Genomic DNA, 20,519 nt, shown 5'->3' with positions numbered 1-20,519 from the left:
GAGGCCCTTCCAAGAAAACATGCCCAAGGCTAAGAAACATCATGCCTGAGAGCTTCTAATAGCTTTTTGGAGCTACCTACCTAGAGGCCCTTTGAACCCTGGTGACCCATTCGTGCTCAACATAACATATTTTCTCAATTCCTAACTTCCGCTGTGGTTTGCTGGTATTTTCTTTTTTAGTCTAAAACTAGTTAGCAAACAAAACAAGTTGTCATTTCCTCATTTTCAAGTCTTGCTCCTCGTGGGGGCCAGAAATCTCTTTCAAGCTCCAGACTGTAAAGGGTTCCTGGGTGAGCAGTGGGTCCCTGTCCCCATCTCCAGGGGCTTTTGGATGGGACGTTGCTCTGGAAGGAGCCATGGACCTCTGGCTTTGGTCACTTTGCTTCCTGCCAGGTAAGTGCCCTGGGAAAACACCTTGGACGTTTTATGAGGTTGAATTGTCCACAGGTAGGGGAGTTGCTGGCCATCTCTAGCCCTGATGTTCCTGGATGGATTTGTTTGCAGATAAGTACTCAGGGCAGGATGAGGATAGAGACCATGTGAAGTTCTGGACGTCCTCCCCACTCTCTGTGAGTGCCCCGCTCTCCACTCCAGACACATCTCCTGTGAGGCTCCGGTGTTGACCCACTAGTGTTGAAGGCATTACCTCTCCTAGGCATATTAGTTTGATAATATGGGATCATAAAGCAAGTGCCTCCAAATTTCTTTCTTCTTACCTCCACATTCTCTTTCTTTGGATCTCTTTCACTGCTGATTTTCAACTTTCAGCTTTAAACGAGGACTCCTTCATCAGTTCAGTAACCCTAATCCAATCCTCAAGTTTAATATCTTCAGCCCTGTCTTCTGAATCCCAATAGCTGCCTTCTGGGAACCCTCACTTTAGTCTCCCACCAAGAGCTGAAATGCAACATACCTAGCACCATAATTCAAGTTCCTTTTTGGCCCCCATCCAAACAAGCTATTCTATCCATCTTAACTATCTCTGATATCAGGTGCAAATGCCAGAATGATTTTTTTTACCACCTCTTACCACTTATTCCCACCCCGACTTTGACCCAATTAATCACCAGTTCATGTAATTTCTGGATTAGCATGACCGGGATAAGCAGCCTCTACTAGAGAGGTAACAGAGGGAATGGAAAGGAACAGAACTCAAAGTCATCTCATAACTATCCCACTTCCTCCAAACTGACCCACTGGTGAATCCAGATTACTCTCTCTAATGCTTGACTCTAATCATAGGATCGCCCTTCCTAGAAACCTTCAATGGCTCCCACTGCCTACAAACTCCTACCTTGTGCTCCCCTTTTACCCTCTGAGCTTACCACACTCCCCTGTGCTTCCCTAACCTCCAGCCAAAGAGGACTCCTCCTTAAACATGTGCTGGACATTCCTGTCACCATGTTCTTACTCATGCCATTCCTTCTGCTGATAACATCCTTCCTCTCATCTCCACCTTTTATGAGGCCTTCAGAATTCACTTCAACCTCCACCTCCTTGTATGCTTTCCAGAGCCCTGTGTTCTGAATCCCAAGAGCTGACCTCATTCTGCCTTATATTGTGACTTGGCATGTATTCACTTTATTTTGTTGATTAATTGGTGAGCTCCTTGAAGGTCAAAATGATTTTTTATTCATATTTGCTTTATTTCTAATGGCTTGAATATGGAAGAAAGTCAAATATTTGTTGAGTCAAAGATTGAAACACCCTAAAAGTCCAAGGAAATGCAATTTTAATGAAATGTCAGACTCTGTGAGAGGACTTATGTCAACACAGTGGATGGTTAACTAAACTTAGGCTTGAGAAGAAAGAGTGGTTCAGTGGGGGTAGAAGATCTCTAGGAGTTAAGGGTACTTGAACTGCAGCACTGTAGTCTGTCCTGAGCAATACCACCGTTCTAGCTGGGCCAGAGGGGTCCCTGCTCTGGATCCAGTCCATCTCCCTTTGTGCCCATCCTCAGAGAGTGAGGAGTTCACAGGCCCAAGGGGATTGTCCTCCTCAAGCCCACACTCATATCCCCTCTTCTAGACCTCGAGCTCCTTGTCCAGATGACTCTGGGCCCACTTTCAATGACTGTATAAGACTCCATACTGGGTCTTCTATCCTAGAATTCTATCTTATTCTATAAAAGGCTGTTTGGAATGAGATGGGTGGAGCTAATACATGAAACCTGGATTATCTGCTATATATGTACTAGGACCCTTGTGGTATTGGCAGGAGTTGGGATGAGAAAAGAAGGGGATATAGGACAGATGCTAGGAGTAGGAAACTTGGAGACATTCTTCCCACATAGAAATGTTTTATTTAGTTTTATTTTTATTAAAATGTTTTTTAATGTTTATTTATTTTTGAGAGACAGAAAGACAGAGCATGAGGGGGAGCCGGGCAGAGAGAGAGGAAGACACAGAGTCCAAAGCAGGCTCCAGGTTCTGAGCTGTCAGCAGAGAGCCTGACACAGGGATGAAATTCATGAACCATGAGATCATGACCTGGGCTAAAGTCGGACGCTTAACCTACTAAGCCACCCAGGTGCCCCCAACACAGAAATATTTCTGAGTGGACATCTAAGGTGTGTGAATTTGTCAAGATGGGTCATAGGACATACTTTACTCTTCGGTTTATTATCTTGATTTATGATTTTAAAATATTTAGACATATGATATTGGGGTCTTTATTTGTATTTCTGCCCCAGGTTGTACAAATATTGGAATAGTCCTTGTTCCAAGAGCCCAGTGCATGGGGCACAAACCATAGACCACATGGCCCTAGGAGAAGTTCCACAATAAAGCAAAAATGTATTACATGATGTAGGCTTTTTCACCTTGACCCATAAAAGTAATAATACATATACATGATGTTGTGACCCAGTACATACACACACACACACACACACACCTAAAATTTATTCTTGATTATTTAATATAATATGGGAATGAGTTTTGGGTTTCAGCAGTTGGGTGGATGCCGGTACTCTCTTCTGAAACAGGAAGAGCTTAGACAGAACAGGTTTTGGAAGAGAAATCAAGAATTCTTTTTTTGTTCGTCTATTTGTTTTGCCATGGTAAGTTTGAAATACATCTTAGATATTCAAGTAGAGTCCAAGTGGCGATATCAGAAAGGTGATTCTAGAGTTTAGAGGTAAAAAAGACAAGACTAGAGATGAATGTTCTGGAAAAAACTACATACAGTTGGCATTACAAGCCATGGGAGTAAATGAACTAATGTGGGGAGAGGAAGGGAAGACTGAGAAGAGACCAGGCATAAGTACCAGGCCTTAGGGCAACCCAATACTGAGAGGTGGATAGAGAAGGAGAGGAAAGTAAGGAGATTGAAAAGGAGCAGTCATTGTGAGTGTGGTGTTAGGGAAGCCACGAAAAGTAAGCATTTCAAGGTGGGAGGGCTCAATTCCCTTACATGCTGCCAAGAGGGCAAGTAAATGAAGACAAAGACATCGAATGTGGAAGCTAGGAAATTTTTGCTGACCTTGACTAGCAGTTCTAGTGGAATGTTGGAGACACAATTCTGACAGGCATAGGTGGAAGAAAAAGTGGGAGGTATGAAAGTGGATTCTGTGACCTTGATGACTCATTTGAGAAAGAGAACAGAAGAGGGGTGGCATCTGAAGGGGAGGCAAAAGGTAGATGGAGGGTTTTTTCAATATGGCCAATATCAGAGCAAGTATGTAAGCCATGGCAATGATAGCAGAGAAGAAACCAAATGACACGGCGAGGAGAGAGGGATCAGTGTGGAAGAGAAGTTCTAAAGAAGGTGAGCAGGTTGGACTCAGGACACAGGAAGAAGAACTGGCTTTGGGGAGGAGGGGGGACACTCTATTCATTGCGACAGGACAAAAAGCAGACAGTCTGCCTGGACACACATGTTGGTGTATGTGGGAGTAGGAAGTTGACTAGAACGTTTCTCATCTTTTAAAAAAGTTCACACTCCATCTGGTAAACATAAAAGTCTCAGGGGCGCCTGGATGGCTCAGTCAGTTAAACGTCTGTCCCTTGGTTTGGGCTCAGGTCATGATCTCACGGTTCACGAGTTCGAGCCCCGCATTGGCCTCTGTGCTGACAGTGTGGATCCTGCTTGGGATTCTCTCCTTGCCCCTCCCTCATGCTCTCTCCCTCAAAAATAAATAAACACTAAAAAAAAGTTGCAGGCCAGCTTCCTTCTTCCAGAAAGAATTCTGCTGTGACTTGAGTTGCGAGGGTTCTCATCAGCCGGAAAACCACTGCTCAACAGAATCCGAAGTCCATCTTCAAGGCACCACCCCAGCCAAGGCCTTTGGAGCATTTACCATAATTTTCATCATGGAAATGATGTGTTTTTCTCCCATGTTCCAAACATATATATTTATATCTAACTATATATCGGGAGTGACCTTTTAAATCACCTATACCCCTGTCCTCTACCATCGCCACTGAAAATCAAGTCACCAAGTTAGAGATCAATGTCACTTACTAAGTAGCCTCTTTAAAACACCAATATTAAAGGGGTTGGGTCCCTTAGACACCTACTTCCACCCCTCCTTTTATTCCCCAGAATCATATGGAAATATAGTTATGTAGTTCAGAATTGCAAAAATTCAAGGACACCTGGGAAGCTTATTTTAAAATGCAGATTCATAGGCCCCACCCTAGACAGATGTAATCACCATGCCAAAGGGTAAGATCAGGTCACCAGCATCCTACTAAGTTCCTCCAACATGCACACTGGGCATAAATTCGAAACCAGGAAATTACATCTATCTTTTCTCTCTTTGGGAAATCTGCTTTTCTAAACCCTGGTTGTGGGTTAGAAGCTACTGTGAACTCCAAGGAGAGCTGGGGTCTTGTCCTTTCATCTCACCAACTAGTGCTTTCTTGGGACCAGAGCTCAGTGTACCCAGCAGCTTTTCTTGTGCTTCGTCTGTCCAGGGTTTACACAATAAGGATGCCTTGCTTTGTCTCTTCTGGCTGCTTTAATAAAACATCATAGACAGTGTGGCTTAAACAATAGAGCTCATTTCTCACAGTTCTGGAAACTAGAAGCTCAAGATCAAGGTGCTGACAAATACTGTCTTTGGTAAGGGTCCTCTTCCTGGCTTACAGACAGCCACCATCTCCCTGGGTCCTTACATGGCTTCTTCTTGTGTACATGGAGAGAAGAGGGACACTAATCCCATTATGAGGGCTCTACTAACCTCATCTAACCCTAATTACTTCCCAAAGGACTCATCTCCTACTACCATCACATTGAAGGTTAGGGCTTCAACACGCGAATACTAGGGGAACACAAACATGCAGCCCACTGCAGGGGATCTGGGTAAGCCAAGGGTTTACCAGAAGCTCATTCCTGAGCAGAGTGAGGTCACTCAAGGTGTCTGCATAGGTGATGACCTCTCTTTGCTCTGTCTTGCTCCTGCCCATATTGTAGAATCTTGCTCTTGGGAAAGCAGCATTCATGCCCCTTTCTGGCTGGGTTGGTCCAAAAATACATGCTCACTCTCAGATGCTGGGCTTTACACACAGGTGTGGGCTGTCTGGACACACAGGGTAATTCCCCCACCCCCTTGATTGGGTCTTTGTCTTTTGAATGGGTCACCCTTCCATTGCCACGTTCCAGTCATGAAGCTGCCTCACACACCTAGGTTTCCAGCAGATTTGAAACAGCATTGGATTATTTGTGTGAAAGTTTCCATGTTAGATGTTACATGTTCTGGCTGGACCCTCCTCTTATCCCTACCATGTTAACACCAGTTACACTCTTAGACTTGAACATACTCCTGGAAACGTTCCCCCTTCCAGCCCCTATCCCCCATTCTCATACTCCCATGGTTGTTTCTACCTCTTCACTGGTGTCCACACTCTCTGCTCCCCCCGGAATGTCCTCTTCAGCTCTCTCTGCTTGTCCAGAAACCTCAAGCCCTGCTTCTTTCTTTGACTTTCCTTATCTTACTAAACTCCTTGGAGCTATTCTTAATGTGTGGTCAGGGGATGAATTTCAAGAAGTCTGTCAACTTCTCTCCATGAACATGCCATGTTCTCTCTCATATCCCAGCCTCTTTGAGCACTGTGCTCATTGCCTGGAAGAGTCTTTTCTTCCTCTACTCAAGTTCCCTGGCCCCACTCCCACACACATACTTCACCCTCTGCCCCTCTTTCCAGAAATATGCAGACACTATTGGGACCCATTTAGTTGATAATTAATCATATTTGGACTACCCTCTTTTTCCATCTGACTCAACTGTGTTAGATCTGCCTTCTCTCAGCCAAAGCATAAACGTATTGTATTGTATTGTATTGTATTGTATTGTATTCTGTTCTATTCTATTCCTCCCTGCTCCCACCCTCCCCAACACACATACAATGTGTATACACCTGTGCACACGTGCGCACACACACACACACACTCTTGCATTCCATCTGCATTCCCTCATTCAGTGAAGACCATCATTCTCTCAGTTGCCCTCCACACTCAGTCTTTCAGGTCACAACTTAGACTTCACTTCTTCCAGAAACCCTTCCTCAAACTACACCATCCCTTGGCAGCAGCCTGGATCCAGTTTCTCTGCTCACTGCTTCCAAGCCTCCCTGTATATCTCGGTTGTGGGGTGTATCACATGACTCTGTAGTGAGTGTCCATTTGTACCACCCACTAAATGATTCATTCTGTGCAGGGAGGGATGCCAGCCATCTTCCTGCCACATAAAAGGCATTCAACAAATGCTTTAAAAAAAATGATTTAACAAACAAAACCGAGGGTGAGCAGTCGTTTTGGCTGAATGGATCTGAGCAAAACAAAACTAGACAGGAAAGCTGTTGCAGCAAAATCGCACTGTGCCTCCCAACACCGCCCTGAAATCAGTTGGGTGCTATGTGCTGATTGGGGTTGCTATGGCATATCATCTCTCCTCGGCGTGGGACAGAAGTTTTGAGTAGTTTTGACTTCTTAGAGGTTTGGTAACTGAGATCTTAGGGGTTTGGGTTCGAATGAGGGTGAGGGTTATGTTAAGGTTTGGGCTGAGAGAGGTCCAGCTGGGAGTCAGGCTTGGGCAAAGGGCTAGGGAAGAACATGGAGCCAGACTGAGGAGGTACATAGGGTTAGGGATAGGAGGAGGTTGAGGATGAGGCTAGGGCTAGAGATCAGGAGAAGGTCGAGGCTAAGGTGATCTGAGTCTTGGGCTGATGATGGGGATAAGGCTGAAGCTAGAGAGATGAGTGTGAGACTGGGCCGGGGCCTGGGTTGGAAATAGGGCTGGAGTTGGGGATGTGGTTGGAAATGGGGCTTCCTGTACATTAACTCCCTCTCCCTGCAGTGGCTGGGGCTCTGAGGAACCTCCCAGAAGTAAAGCTGGAGGGAATTCTGGGTAGCTCCATTACCATTGAGTGCCCGCTTCCTCAAAAGCATGTGAGGTTGTATCTGTGCCGGGAAGTGGCTGAATCTGGAGTATGTTCCACCGTCGTGTCCAGCAAGAATTTCGTCAAGGAAGAATACAAGCACCGAGTCACCCTGAAGCCATATCCAGATCAGAATGTGTTCCTAGTGGAGGTGACAGAGCTGACCAAGAGTGACAGCGGAGTCTATGCCTGTGGGACAGGCATGAACACGGACCGGGGCAAGACCCAGCAGGTCACCCTGAGTGTCCACAGTGGTAGGTGCCCCCCCATGGAGGCTCAGTGCACCTAGCAAATGTCACCACCCGGGAAGGCTGGGAGAACCACTGAACTACAGAAGTCCTACAGACTGTCATGCTATTACCATGCTAGCCAGTCCAAAGATAATTGGGATTTGCATAGTTGAAACCTCATACAGTGAATTAACTTCACAGTCCCCCAAATTTCCGACCCAAACCATTTGAAAGGAACAAATAAACGCTCTCCTTGCGTTGTATTCTATCCGCACTCCCCAAGGTCTGAGGGGAATGAGGGTTTAAGGTAGAGGAAAGGCTCTGAGATGGGAGGAAATTGGAAGCAAAAGGACATAACTGCCTTACATAGCTGTCCCATGAGACATAGCAGGGATAACTATCAAGGAAAGACAGTCATTTTTCAAGTCACATTTGTAGGTCAAACTTGGTATTTTATGATCTGATCCTTTCCATATGTCTCCCAAATCCCACCTTTCTCCATTCCTCTACTGACTTCTTAACTCCTATGCAACCACTAATTCAACAGCCACTCTAAAATCCCAGTGGCCACTGAGCAAGGGTGGAAGAGCATTTCTTTCAGGGAAGTCTCCAGCCCATTCTTTTTCTGCTCTTCCTGGTGGACTCTGGCCTCGTCCTCCCACTGCCATCCACCCTGGCTGAGTCAGCTTCAACTCATACCAACATCCCTTCCTGGGGTCTCAGTCTCTTCCGAGAGCCCCCCGCCCCAGTGTATTTATTCCCTTTGCCTCAATAGAGTATGACCCATTCTGGGAAGACGAGCTGATGCCTGAGCCTCCAAGATGGTTTCATAAATTTTTACATAGACCGATGCCCCCTTGGTTCCAGATGCCTGCACATGCCGATTCTCTTGAATTCATACCTAAAGGTCAGTTCACCAAAGCTGAGGTAGGAGAGGTGGGGGCGATGATGTGGGGGCATTGTGACAGTGGAGGGGGGGATATGTGTTCAGTTCATGGAATGGTTGGCAAAGCACAGCTGAGTCTCAGATGTGTATTTCCTTGTCGTGGGAGACGGTACTTCCCGGAGATTAGCATCCTATGTCCTTCAAGCCCATCCCAAAGCCTGGTCACTTGGCACGAATTGCAGAACTTACACATCACCACCAGGTGGCACCACAAGTAATGCTCCATTCACAAAACCCACCTCTTTTATGAATGACTTGGGGAACCAAGACTGGGCAGATCTTTTCCAGCCAGAGATGGTCATGCCTCCTGTTCCCCACAGGGCTGTCTTCATTTTCTGGCATACAGTGATTTTAACAACTCTCTTTTGCAATAAAAAGTCGGATGATTATACTAATGGTACTTTTACATTTCCATACCTTTTCCTTGTTTTAAATGCATCTTTAACATGCAATTATCTACATCATATCTTCACGTCTATCTTGTGAGGTGGATGCATCAATTGAACATTGTGACACTACAGGACTTTTCTGCGTGCCAAGAGGGATCGTTTAACTGAGCATATCTTATACCCAAGGTTGTGGGATGGAAGAGACCAGGCAAGCACACAACTACAGCATAAAGCAGAGTGGGGATGGAACTGCAAACAGGCCTTTTCCCAGGATCAGAGGAGAGCACGCTCTTCTGCCTGGAGAGTCAGGGAAGGCTTCCTGGAGGAAATGACATTTGAAGCAAATATACATAGAAGGTACTAGGTGGAGAGGCCATGCTAAGAAGGCATTTCAGGCCGTGAGGACTGCAATAGAGGGAGTCTAGGCAAAAGGAGAGTGTGTTCAAGAAAGAGAGGGTGACCCCATCCTACTGGTGACTAGAATGTGTATATGGAAGGTCACTCTTTTCCGCCATCTCCTGCAGCTACCCCACCAGCTCAAAGGACTGAGGCTCCTCCAGCAACCCACCCCTCCCCCACCACCCAAATCTCTCACCACCTTCAAGTTTCCAGAGCATCTTCAGTAGCAGTTACCAAGCCCCCAACCTTCCTGCCATCTACCACCACAACCTCAAAGACCTCAACTCCGGGGGTGCTTCGTAGGCTCCAGACGGCCAGCTACAACTACCACAGCAGGCTTCACAGGCAGAGGTAAGAGGTCTCCACCATCCAGGATGGGCTAGAGGTCAGGCAAAGTAGTCTAGAGTTAGGAGATCCATTGAAATCTTCCTGCAGTGTCCACCAACAGAGACCCTTCTTGTGTCTAGGCTACCTATGAGTGTAGCGCATTAACTTATTAGTCCAATAACAAGAACGCACTTGTCAATGCCCCAGCAGGACACCCTGTAGAGATGAGACCCAAATCTTTCAGTCATTCAGTGTTCATTCAAATCTATTTTGATGGGGAACTAAATAAGAATAAAATTAGCAATAAAACTGCTAACTACTAAATTCAGCTTCACTGTTTTACTTTTTCAGTGTGGCTTCTAGAATATTTAAAATTACATATGTGACCACATTGTATTTCTATAGGACAGCGCGGGTCTAAAGCCTGGGGAGCACCTAGGAAAGTGCGACAATGGACCACTAGGGGGCAGCATTAGAGCAGACGCCAAGGAAAACCTATAATAATTGGAATTATTTTGCCTAACCAAAGACAAACATGTTAGTGAGAAAAGGGATCTCGAGCATCATTTGGGCTTTACAGATGAGGCAACTGAAGTCATGAGAACGTTGTGGTTTCAAATAGAACCAGGACTCCTGATTCCTGGCTCAGTAAACTACACCAGCCTACCAGTGGAGAATTCAAGTCAATTCAACCAACATTCTCTTACTTTCTACCATGTGTTGGGCATTGAAAATGTAAGAAAGATGAAAACATGCAATATCCAGGTCTTATCTTACTAACTAATACAAGTCTGACTGTGAAAAGGGTTGTAACCAGTATAAACACAAGAATTGAGGACAGACAGAAAAAGTTGACTCTAGTTTGCCGTGACTGGAGAAGAAAAGCGAACTTATGTGCTGACCCTTTAAGGAAAGTAAGGTTTCAATTTGTAGAGGAAACGGAGGAAAGATCTTATAAGCAAGAGGGAGCATTATGAGAACAGTGTTTCTTCCACTTACAAGAAATTTAACTCGTTTAGTATTTGCAATAATCTTGTGAGGAAACAGAGGTGCAAAAGCTTAGAAGGGAACTGACATTTACTAACTGCTGCTTAGACCAGGTGTTCTAACTTCTTTATATCTACAATTTTGTTTCAGCCTTAAACACTTCTGTGAAATAGGCTTTACTGTACCCATTTCCCAGGAAATGGGAGGCTCAGAGAGGTTGAGAGACTGGTTCAAGATCACACAGCCAGTGGAAAGCTGAACCTGAATTTGAATCCAAATTTCTTGACTCCATAGACAAGACTCTTTGGGGCAGATGGCGGGGCGGGGGGGGGGGGTGTTAAAAAAAAGGGACAAACCTGTGAGACATCTCCCCAAAAGTTGGCTACTGAGGAGCACTGCCTTAAACCTCTCTCCCTCCCAGACTCCCAGACCTCTACTGTCTCTCTCCCTCTCCTTCCTTCCTCAGAGCCTTCCACCAAGGCCCGGTGTCTGGGATGGAAGACCAAGGATTCCACATCCTGGTGCCCACCGCCCTGAGCCTCATCCTGCTGGCGCTTGTTGGACTGTTGGTGAAAAGGGCCATTCAAAGGAGGAAAGGTGAGCGGCTCGGGGCTCGGTTAGGGCGAGGTGAGCTTCCCGAAGGGCCCTGAGCTTCAGATTCCGCTGGAACCCCACCCCCTACGCGCCCCCTTCCCCCCCCAGCCTGGAAACGCAGGAGCTTTAGTTGAGCAGCCAGGGGCGTGAGGAATGTGGGATGAGGGGTCAATGTCTGGAAATGAGAACGAGGAGGGTGGCCTGGGCCCTTTGGTCTTCAGTGGGGGACAAGGCTGTGCCCAAGCACTCAGAGCATCTCCGCGTCAGACACGGCCAAGCACCGCGGAGAGAGACCGCCTTTAGTTTCCTGAGACCCGAGGGCCGGGAGGGGTGGCCACGGGCCTCTGACGCCTTTCTCCTCTTTCCCCGCGGCTCTGCCGGGCAGCCCTCTCCAGGCGGGTCCGCCGAGTGGCGGTGAGGATGCGCGCCCTGGAGGCGTCCCAGCGGCCCCCGCAGCAGCGGCGCCGCGCGTCGCAGCCGCCACGCTCCCAGAACATCTACAGCGCCTGCCCGCGGCGTGCTCGGGCGGCGGACGCTGCAGGTGAGCCGGCAGCTGGGCGAGCTGGGGACGGCGACCGCCGGGTGGGGCAGGTGCCGGGCAGAGCGGGACCCGCGGGCGCGGGGCAGCGGCGGAAACCGCCCAGATGCCGAGTTTGCGCCCCGAGCGCCGCGCCTCCGGGAACGCCCCAAGCCCGGGGTTTCCGGCGGGCCTGGGGGCGGGGCGGGGGCGGGGCGGGGGCGGGCCGGACCCGCGGCCACGCCCTCACCTGTCTCCCCGGGTCTTTAGGTGAGCGGGAGGCTCCTCTCGCAGGCCCTGGAGCGTCAGCACCCCCGGCCGCGCCGCAGGTAAGCTCCGCCCCCCACCCCTGATTGGCAGCCGCTGTCCTGAGAGCGGCCCCAGACCCGGGTCTGGCCCGGGGAGGAGGAGGGGGGCGGTTCCTCGAGCTGCCTGTTAGCTGAAGGGCGTGGCTTTCCCAGCAGCTCCTGGGCCCCCAGTCCGGGAAGACTTTCGTCCTTTGGTGGTGTGAGTAGACTGACTGCCCAACAACGGTCGGTCGTGGACTTCATTACCTGGCTTATCTAGCCAAGCATGACCGTGGGGGTATAAATGGATGCGTAGTAGAGGCGACAGATGGCAACTCCTGCAGAGGAGGGTTTTGGTGTGGAAGTGCTCCGATTTCCAGGAGGTCTTAAGGGAGTGGGATCTACCCAGTTTTACCTTAATATGAGGGAGAGCTTTCTAGTAAACTCTCTAGGATGAGAGGACGTAGTTTGCCCATCACTGGAGGCAGGAAGCCTGGCCTCGAGGATGACTTGGCAGATGTCAAGACGTACATAGGGTTCAACCCTTGGGTGAGGAGGATTCCTGTGGAAATCTAGGAAGGGACGTAGGGAACTGCTGTTTTCTATTGATGGCCATTGGCAGATGGGTAAAAGGTGTTTAAACTGTCTATTCATCTTTGTTTATCTAAATTAAGAAGAGAAAATATTTTCTTCTCTGGAGTAGCCCGTAGTAGTCAAAAATACTACTGCCTCAGGAACCAGGAAAAAAATAAGTGTGGCAAATGTTCCTGTTTTAATTAGGGTGTAGACTAAGCCAATGCAACAGACCCTAACCCACAGGGCTCACAAGATGGAAGGCTATTTTCCTCCCAAGTTAAGGCAGGGGCCGGGAAGAGGTGGCCAGAGCCACCGGGTCATCCAGGGACTCCAACATCTTCTGTCTTGTTGCTCTGCCATCCTCTGGAGTCTTGGCTGGTCCGTAGTCAATGCTCAATCACCAGCATTATGTCTACATTCCAGCCCATAGGAGGCAGAAAGAGAAAGGTGCTTCCCTAAGACCATGACCCTGAGGTTTCACACATCACTTCCAGTCATATCCCCTTGGGCATAACTTAGTCATGTAGCCACACCTGTCTTCAAGGGAGACCGAGAAATAGAGTCCCTAATTGAGCAATTGTGTGCTTTGCTAAGAAGGGACAGTGATACCCAGCAACAAGCAACTGCTCTGCCACAGTTACCTCTAGCTTCTTGCCCTTGCCCTTGCCCTTACCCACTCCTAGAGAAGGTTCACAGTAGTTTAGGTATGATCCAGCAGCACCCATCTTCCCTTACATTAGTGCTTTTCCTTGAACTTCCCTGTGGCCACACACACCCTCACCTGGGCTGTATTTTGGTCAAATCGTATCCTTCCTCCCTGCTTGGGACTCTCAGTCCCACTCTTAGGGACAAAATCTTGACCAAACAAGTCCACAATGAGGTATGTAGGGTTAATGGCTCAATATTTCAGCTTTCAGAAGGAGTATCTTAATTTTTCAAGCAGAGTAAATTAATCTCAAACGGTAAACTATAACACGCCTCCTAATTTTTGAAGCACACTGCAGCTCATTGCCTCTCTGGTAAAGTACGCAAAGTTATAGTTCCTTCCCATTAGAACTTCCTGGGCGCCTCCTATGTTCATGGGGCCGGACTCCTGGTTCTAGGACTTGTATTGTAATAGGTGACTCCCCCTACTGAAGCCTTCGTGGGTGGATGCTACAATAATGGCACAGTGCGGGGTCATGGCACAACCCTGTCCTCCCAAGAACTGACCCATCCTGAAGGCAGAGGATCCTGAGGTTTCTGTCCAGGGAAGAGGAGCAGCACTGTGCCCAGGTGGCACGCTTCCTTCTTCCTCTTCAGTACCCAGCCCTTTCCTGGAATGCACTGTTAGGCCACATCACGGCTCCTCCGAGTCCTTACCGAGCTGCAGGGGATGACTCACCCTACTCTTGAATAACTCCCTAAGAAGATGCATATTTATTCCACAAGTCACACCGTCTAATCCTAGAAGGGAAACTCCTCTGGCAGCTGAGTCTCCTTCAGCCCCAGGCTTAACTGTGTGATTTTAGCCTGAGCCCCATTTAAGGCATTTCTTGCCCATATCAGAGCTAAGTGTTTTCCAGTTACCTGAGGTGAGATGCCACCCTGAAACTCCCCAAGGTTAAGCCACTTGGCGAAGCTCAGCCACTTCTGTGTCTTTGTCTTTGAGAAATCAGCAACCATGTACATACTCCGCCCCCCCCCCCCATTGCCCACTGTGGAAATCTGTCTGGAGAGATACCAAAATCACCCTACCCAGATTCAGTGATGCTTCTTTGGTTGTTCCCAGGTAATGGAAACTCTCTGGCTCCATGCCCCATCTCTGAAGACCAGCTGTGAATATGTGAGCCTCTACTACAAGCCTGTTGCCAAAGCAGAGGACACTGATTCAGATGACTATGTCAATATTCCCTGCCTGACTCACCTGTCCCACTGTCCCCCTGGGCCCAGACCTTGGTGCCAATGAGTCTTGTCTATCTGCTGGTTTCCAATACCTCCTCTGTTTTTGGAGCCCTTATTACCTCCCACACTAACCTTAAGTCTTGTTCCTGTCTCTCCTGAACATAGCTCTGTACCTCCTCCTGTTTCTTCTTGCACACCTCTACAGCCCTCTGTGGTTTTCAGGTGGGCTCTGGGCAGGCAGAGTATTTGTCCCCGTGCTACCTGCTTCCCTTCCAAGCCAATGGGATTTGCAGAGTGTCTTTGATCACAGGGTCTTTGCTGCCCTGGGTCTAGACACATGGCATCAGACTGGAGGATAGACATAAGTGTTGCTTCGGGGGACTTTCTCAGTCTTGGGCCTCATACCAGTCAAAGGCCCCCAGACCGCCTCATGAGGGCATGCCTCAGGCCTGTGAGCTAGGAAGGGGCCTGGTATGAAATGCCCCTGGCAACATCTTTGCCCTGATCGTAGGGCTGGCTCTTACTAGTGAGCTTCTATTCATCTTGAGTCCTATGATAAGGACATTTCATTTTGAGATGACAATAAAGGGTTATAAATTTTCAGAACCATGCTTGTTAGTGTTAGTGACCATCCATCTATCTATCCATCTATCTATCCATCCATCCATCCACCCACCCATCCATCCATCCATCTACCTACCTACCTACCTACCTACCTACCTACCTATCTATCCTCTTTACTGTCTCCCTCCTTTGATGCCCATAAGTACCCTGATCAGTGTCTTTCCTCTTTTGAAAATAGGATAGTTTGTGTCATCATCTCCTTATCTTTCTTCCATGGCCTAGCACTGATATTTGTGCACTTTCTTTAGTGCCGGGCTAGTTTGGCCATCCCAAACCATTACATCTCTCTGCTTTCAGAAACTCACCTCATTTCTTTGCCAGGTAGCTTATAGCAAGGTGGGTCAGGAGAGTGGATTCTTAAGGGGCCAGGCGCTGTGTAATAGCACTTAATGTCGTGAAAGAAGACATATCTCCCCTCCTATATATACTTTCTCCTAAGTTTTTCTGGCAAGGGCGTAGGCAGACATTGTATCTTTGGATTAAAGTCCACTACAAAGTTCAGCTAGAGTTTGAGGCTAGAGAACACACAGTCTTGCTATTAAGAAGAGCTTTCCTGGATGCATAACACAGCCTCACTGGGCACTTGCCCACAGTTAGAAAGAAAAGGCTGCTAGAATTGAGTTCCCTGCTTTTTAACCAACAGGGAGTGTCATCAAAGATTGGGCAGTATATTCAGGTGTGATGACGCCATCAGCATCTAAGCAAGGTCAGCTTGATAATGGCACCCTCTCAAGCGGTGGATAAGAATGAGTAGGATATGGAAGGAGGGTCCCCAAAGAGAAGGGATGGGTGGGGGTGAAATTGGGAGAACTGAAATGTTTAGGGAGAGCCTACTTTGTGCCGGGCACTTAGCCTGCCTTATATCTTTCATCATTGACATTTCAAACTGGTGCTCCTCACCACTCCCCAGTGCTGTGTTCCTGCACATTTCATGACAATATGATTTCCAGGGTGTCTGGGTGGCTCAGCGGTTAAACCTGCAATTTCAGCTCAGGTCATGATCTCAAAGTTTGTGTGATTGAACCCTGCTGTATCAGCACAGAGCCCCTGCGAATCCTCTGTCTCCCTCTCTGCCCCTCTCTCTCCCCCATGTGCGCGCGCGCGCGCACACACACACACACACACACACACACACACACACACACTCTCTGTCTCTCTGTCTCTCTTTCTCAAAAATAAAGAAACATTTAAAAAAATATATGATTTCCATGCCCTGAAGTTCAACTTCATATCCCAGCTCCCCTCATTGCTCCTCAACAATTCAAAGGCAGACAAAATATCCAGTTTATTAAGCATTTACTGAGCACTCATCTACTGCTCCACAGTGTCAAGGATCGTGGGGGATAAAAAAGAAGCATGGGACACAGTCCCTGCTGCCTACACAGAACTTACAGTCTGACAAATAAATATGGCATCAGTTAAAACACTGACTGGAATTAAATAGAGTTGTAATAAATATAGGAGTCTACTTTGTAGATTACTCATAGCATCCAAGGGAACCTTCCATGGCTATCTTTGGGGCCACTTAAAGAATGAAGTATTTGAAGATAAGCCCGGCCAAGAATGCAACCCGTCATCAAGGGTATGATGTGCCCAGAGAATATTATCACATGAAGGGACATGGAACATTTGAAATGACATGGAGAACAAGGCGCCTTCCTGGTCTCGGCATTCAGAGCTGGTAGAATTTTTCCATCCAGGTCAAGAGAATGTCCACTTCTCCAAAGGCTTTGGTCTGGGCCGCTTCTATGTCCAACTAAAGAGAAAGGACATTTGAAGATCTACCATATTAGCCACAAGAATAAATTTCTTTCCCACACACCACTCCTGGAGCTGGCCTGACCCCAAGTCATGGGCTGTATCACCTTTGGGATAGCCTCTGCTGAGCTCACTTCCTGCCCCGTCATTTGTTCCTTGGCAGGGGTGGGGTGGGGGAGGCAGTGAGTACCAACGGACCAGTGCGTAGCAATGGGTAAGGAATGAGGGAGAAACACTGGAGTTCCTGATAGTAAGAACTCTAGAACCCCAGTGCAGGGCGGATCTCGATACCCTCCTGAGTCTAACTGCAGATGAAGAAACTGAGGCCCTGGTGGCCCCTTTCCTCTGTATGTTATTCCTCTTCACCATTTATTTTTAGGCTGATATATCTGTTCCTCAAAAAAGTGATCAAAATCATATTTTGGGAGCAGGGGTCTGGGGATGAAATTTGGATTTTCTTTGTAAGTCTTTATATGGGAGACAGGAATAGATTTTCCCATGCCTTTTTTTTTTTTCCCTCACAAACTAGACCTTTTGAGCATTATGGAAAATACTGGAGATTGGAAGTCTGTGTTTGTGGGGGTAGGAGGCCTCCTTCCGACTCCAATTGCCTAGCTCAGGTATTCATAAAACGCACAGGGAGAGTCCTTGATAATGAAATCATCTTGTAGGGTGACAGAAAAGCATGTTAACGTGACAAGTGGCACAAGCATGGACCAGGTAGCTTGTGGAGCTTGGGCAAAGTACGTGATAACTAATGCAAATACGCCTGTGCTTGTGCTAAATTAGGTTGATTTCGGGCACGGCGGGTGGAGACACCTGCAGTGAATTCCGCATTAGGCCTCTGAGGCACCCTCGTGTGACGGTTCTGTCTAGTCTACTCGTGGATAGTCAGGCTCTCAGATTCTGGCGTCGATTACCTGTTTAAATGCTCTCTGGAACAGCAGAAACCGCCTGCGTGCACTGTCACTGACAGAAAACATCTCATTTTCCTGCTAGATAATAGAAAACAAATTGTGTCAAGTTCAAGTGTTGGATAGCAGCAGAGGCAAGCCCCTCCCACTCCTTCCCAGTGATGCCAGAGGGGTTCCCAAGGCAGGCCCTGAGTCCCACATTCTCAAGGTAGCCACTGCCGAACTCCCACCCGTGGTGGGGGGGCTGACTCCTCTCTTTTTCACAGCCATCTTGCCATGTAGGGGTGATCATCTACATTTTATAGGTAAGAAAAGTGAAACTCAGAGAGGTTGACCTCTTTGCAAAGAGTCATCCAGCTGGTTAGAAGCAGATCTGAACTGGAACCCAGAACTAGTAGTATCCAGAACCTGCACCCTTTTCCACCACAGCACTCAATCCCTGTTATGGAATAAACAGGACTAGGTGCAGGAAGGGAGGGGCGCCTGGGTGGCTCAATCAGATAACTGTCTGCCTTTGGCTCAGGCCGTGATCTCACGGCTCTGTGAGTTTGAGCCCCGAGTCAGGCTCTGTGCTGACAGCTCAGAGCCTGGATCCTGCTTCGGACTCTGTGTCTTCTCTGTCTGCTTCTCCCCTGCTCTCTCTCTCTCTCTTTCAAAAATAAATAAACATTTAAAAATTAAAAAAAAAAAAAGATGAGGGGAGGGAGGGCATCTTTTCAAAATACACCATTTCCTCTGGGCACCGGGTCCCAGCTTTGTTCTACTCACACTGGGCTGTAGTTTTGACACGATGACTACGAAGTTGTTGGCCAGAGTGGAGAATGACTTCCGGACCCTGAAGTCAGCTGCCTTATCCTGGTAGTTTTTGAAAACGGTATTCAAGTAGAACTTCAGCAGGGCACGGATAAGGTAACAGCTCTCAGCGTTCTGGGGAGGGTCTCAGTCACTAAGAGCCCTCTGCACACACCCCGCCCCACCCCGGGCCCTGGATGCACAACCCATGTGCCACATGAGGCAAGGTAAGCACAGAGAGAAAGAGATCTTCTAGGAGATGTTAGTAAACATTAGATCTGAAGGAGTCTTCGGGGGCATGCAGAGTGGTGCCTTTGATTTACAGCAGGAACCACAGACCCAGACCTAGGTCCCAGGACCGCTGACTCCCCATCTGGTTAATATTCTTTCCTCTACACCACATGGCCTCTCTAATGCTGTAGGGGGGAGTGATGGACCCTGAAAGACACGTGGTGGTTCAGTGTTGAGAGTCCAGGGAAAGGACTGGAAAGAGAAGCGAGAAAACAAAACTGACACCCTGGAACACGGGAATTGCACTCCAGCCCCCGTGAGCTCCAGAGTGGAGCTCAACACCTCTCAGGGATCAGGACTCAGTACATGTGCTCACTGACCGCCCAGTCGGGTGAGGGGAAGAAAGTGGGGGAGAAGGATGGGAACCAAAGAGACCTAAGCGGATGCCCAGGCAGAAGAGAAGTTTCTGTCAGCCTCCCCTAGACCACCCCTCACCACTACCTATAGAAGACAAGTCATGAGACAGAGGCATCGTCTTTCCCCAGCGTCTGATTACCGAGACGTTCTGCAGAACCTCCTTCCGTAGTAGCCGGACATTCGTGATGTTATCCTTAGCTTGCTTTGGGAATAGAAAGAAAAGATGTGTCCAGCTTCGGGGGCAGCACAGAAACCAACCTTGCGAATGCACGCTGACCCCCCAAATCTATCCAGTCTGAAATCTCAGAGGCCAGAAGGATCACGGGAGGACCGAAGAAGGGCTGTGCTGAGTTGGCCCCTGGGGTGAGGGTACACATTTCTAGCCACAAAAATCACTATGCTTAATCCCCAGGGGCGGATGGAATCCCAGGAGCTCTCACAGCCCAGGAACCTGTTGGATCCCTTGGCAGGTGGGAACAGACTAGCAGGAGCCTGGCAGATAAAAACTTCAGTGGGTCTCAAAGGATTTCCCACGACTGCTGGTTGGTGAAGTCCCCTGTCCCCCTGGGCCGTAGATGACGCCCAGATGAATCCGGCTCCCTTCTCTATCCCCCTTGGGCTGTGTTCATTTTCCTAGACATTGACCACATCTTTCTGAGCCTCTGTTTCCTTATGTGCAAGAGTGAATGTGGGCTTGCGATGCATCTGACTTTGAGTTATCATATAGGAAAATAATAAGTGAGTTACAGAGGGCTCCATAGTCATAAGATATCGTCCGGCGCTCACGGCAACCCCTGTGGCTGGGTCCAGAGCAACGCTTCACTCACCACAATGTCCTTCATGGCCCAGAAGGCCTCCCACAGTTCCTGGAGGACGACTCCCTCCACCCGGCAGGGTCCGAATTGGAACTCTTGGCCCTGGATGCCTGGCCCCTGGCTCCAAAGATGTAGGATCAGACTCAGGCAGAGGAGGGAAGTCCTCAGCCCTGGAAAGCCCATCTGCAGTGAAGGAGGGACCAGGTGTGGATCCTGCTGGAAGAAAGGGAGGCATCCCACTGAGGAAGGACTTCTGCCCAGCAGCGGCATTCCCAGAGTAATGCCCCTTGGCTCTACCTTGGCCAGCTTCGGGGACACACAGATGTGAAATCTGAGACCAGGGTAAGTTCCTAGTGTTAGAATATTCTAAACATGTGGCCTTGCTGTGCGCTGGGTTGGGGCGAGGGTCTTTCTGTCCCTCCATCTTGTACCCTCTGGTCTCACTCTCTC

General features: G+C 48.4%; 2 protein-coding genes across 3 annotated transcripts; one reads left to right on the top strand and one right to left on the bottom strand.

Annotated features, from left to right (window-relative positions):
- The first annotated feature begins 212 nt into the window (after positions 1 to 212).
- FCMR (Fc mu receptor) lies at positions 213 to 16,340 on the top strand. 2 transcript variants are annotated; one of them, XM_027074586.2, is made up of 8 exons: positions 214 to 393; positions 7,301 to 7,636; positions 8,388 to 8,519; positions 9,472 to 9,697; positions 11,127 to 11,257; positions 11,640 to 11,795; positions 12,042 to 12,100; positions 14,406 to 16,340. In XM_027074586.2, exons 1-8 carry the CDS (start codon positions 357 to 359, stop codon positions 14,580 to 14,582), a joined length of 1,254 nt encoding a protein of 417 aa, XP_026930387.1. In that variant the 5' UTR covers positions 214 to 356; the 3' UTR covers positions 14,583 to 16,340. The 2 variants fall into 2 exon arrangements, with proteins under 2 accessions (XP_053065196.1, XP_026930387.1); XM_053209221.1 differs by lacking the exon at positions 8,388 to 8,519 and having other exon boundaries at positions 213 to 393.
- Positions 16,341 to 16,573: 233 nt separating this feature from the next.
- Positions 16,574 to 20,260, bottom strand: IL24 (interleukin 24). The gene is made up of 5 exons (XM_015079932.3): positions 20,082 to 20,260; positions 19,394 to 19,456; positions 18,583 to 18,741; positions 17,821 to 17,895; positions 16,574 to 16,898 (listed from the first exon to the last, which is right to left on the bottom strand). Exons 1-5 carry the CDS (start codon positions 20,250 to 20,252, stop codon positions 16,815 to 16,817), a joined length of 552 nt encoding a protein of 183 aa, XP_014935418.2. The 5' UTR covers positions 20,253 to 20,260; the 3' UTR covers positions 16,574 to 16,814.
- Between the last annotated feature and the right edge of the window lie 259 nt (positions 20,261 to 20,519).

The sequence above is a fragment of the Acinonyx jubatus genome, chromosome E4 (genome assembly GCF_027475565.1).
Source record: "Acinonyx jubatus isolate Ajub_Pintada_27869175 chromosome E4, VMU_Ajub_asm_v1.0, whole genome shotgun sequence".
NCBI lineage: Eukaryota > Metazoa > Chordata > Mammalia > Carnivora > Felidae > Acinonyx > Acinonyx jubatus.
This window is presented reverse-complemented; position numbering and strand designations above follow the sequence as displayed.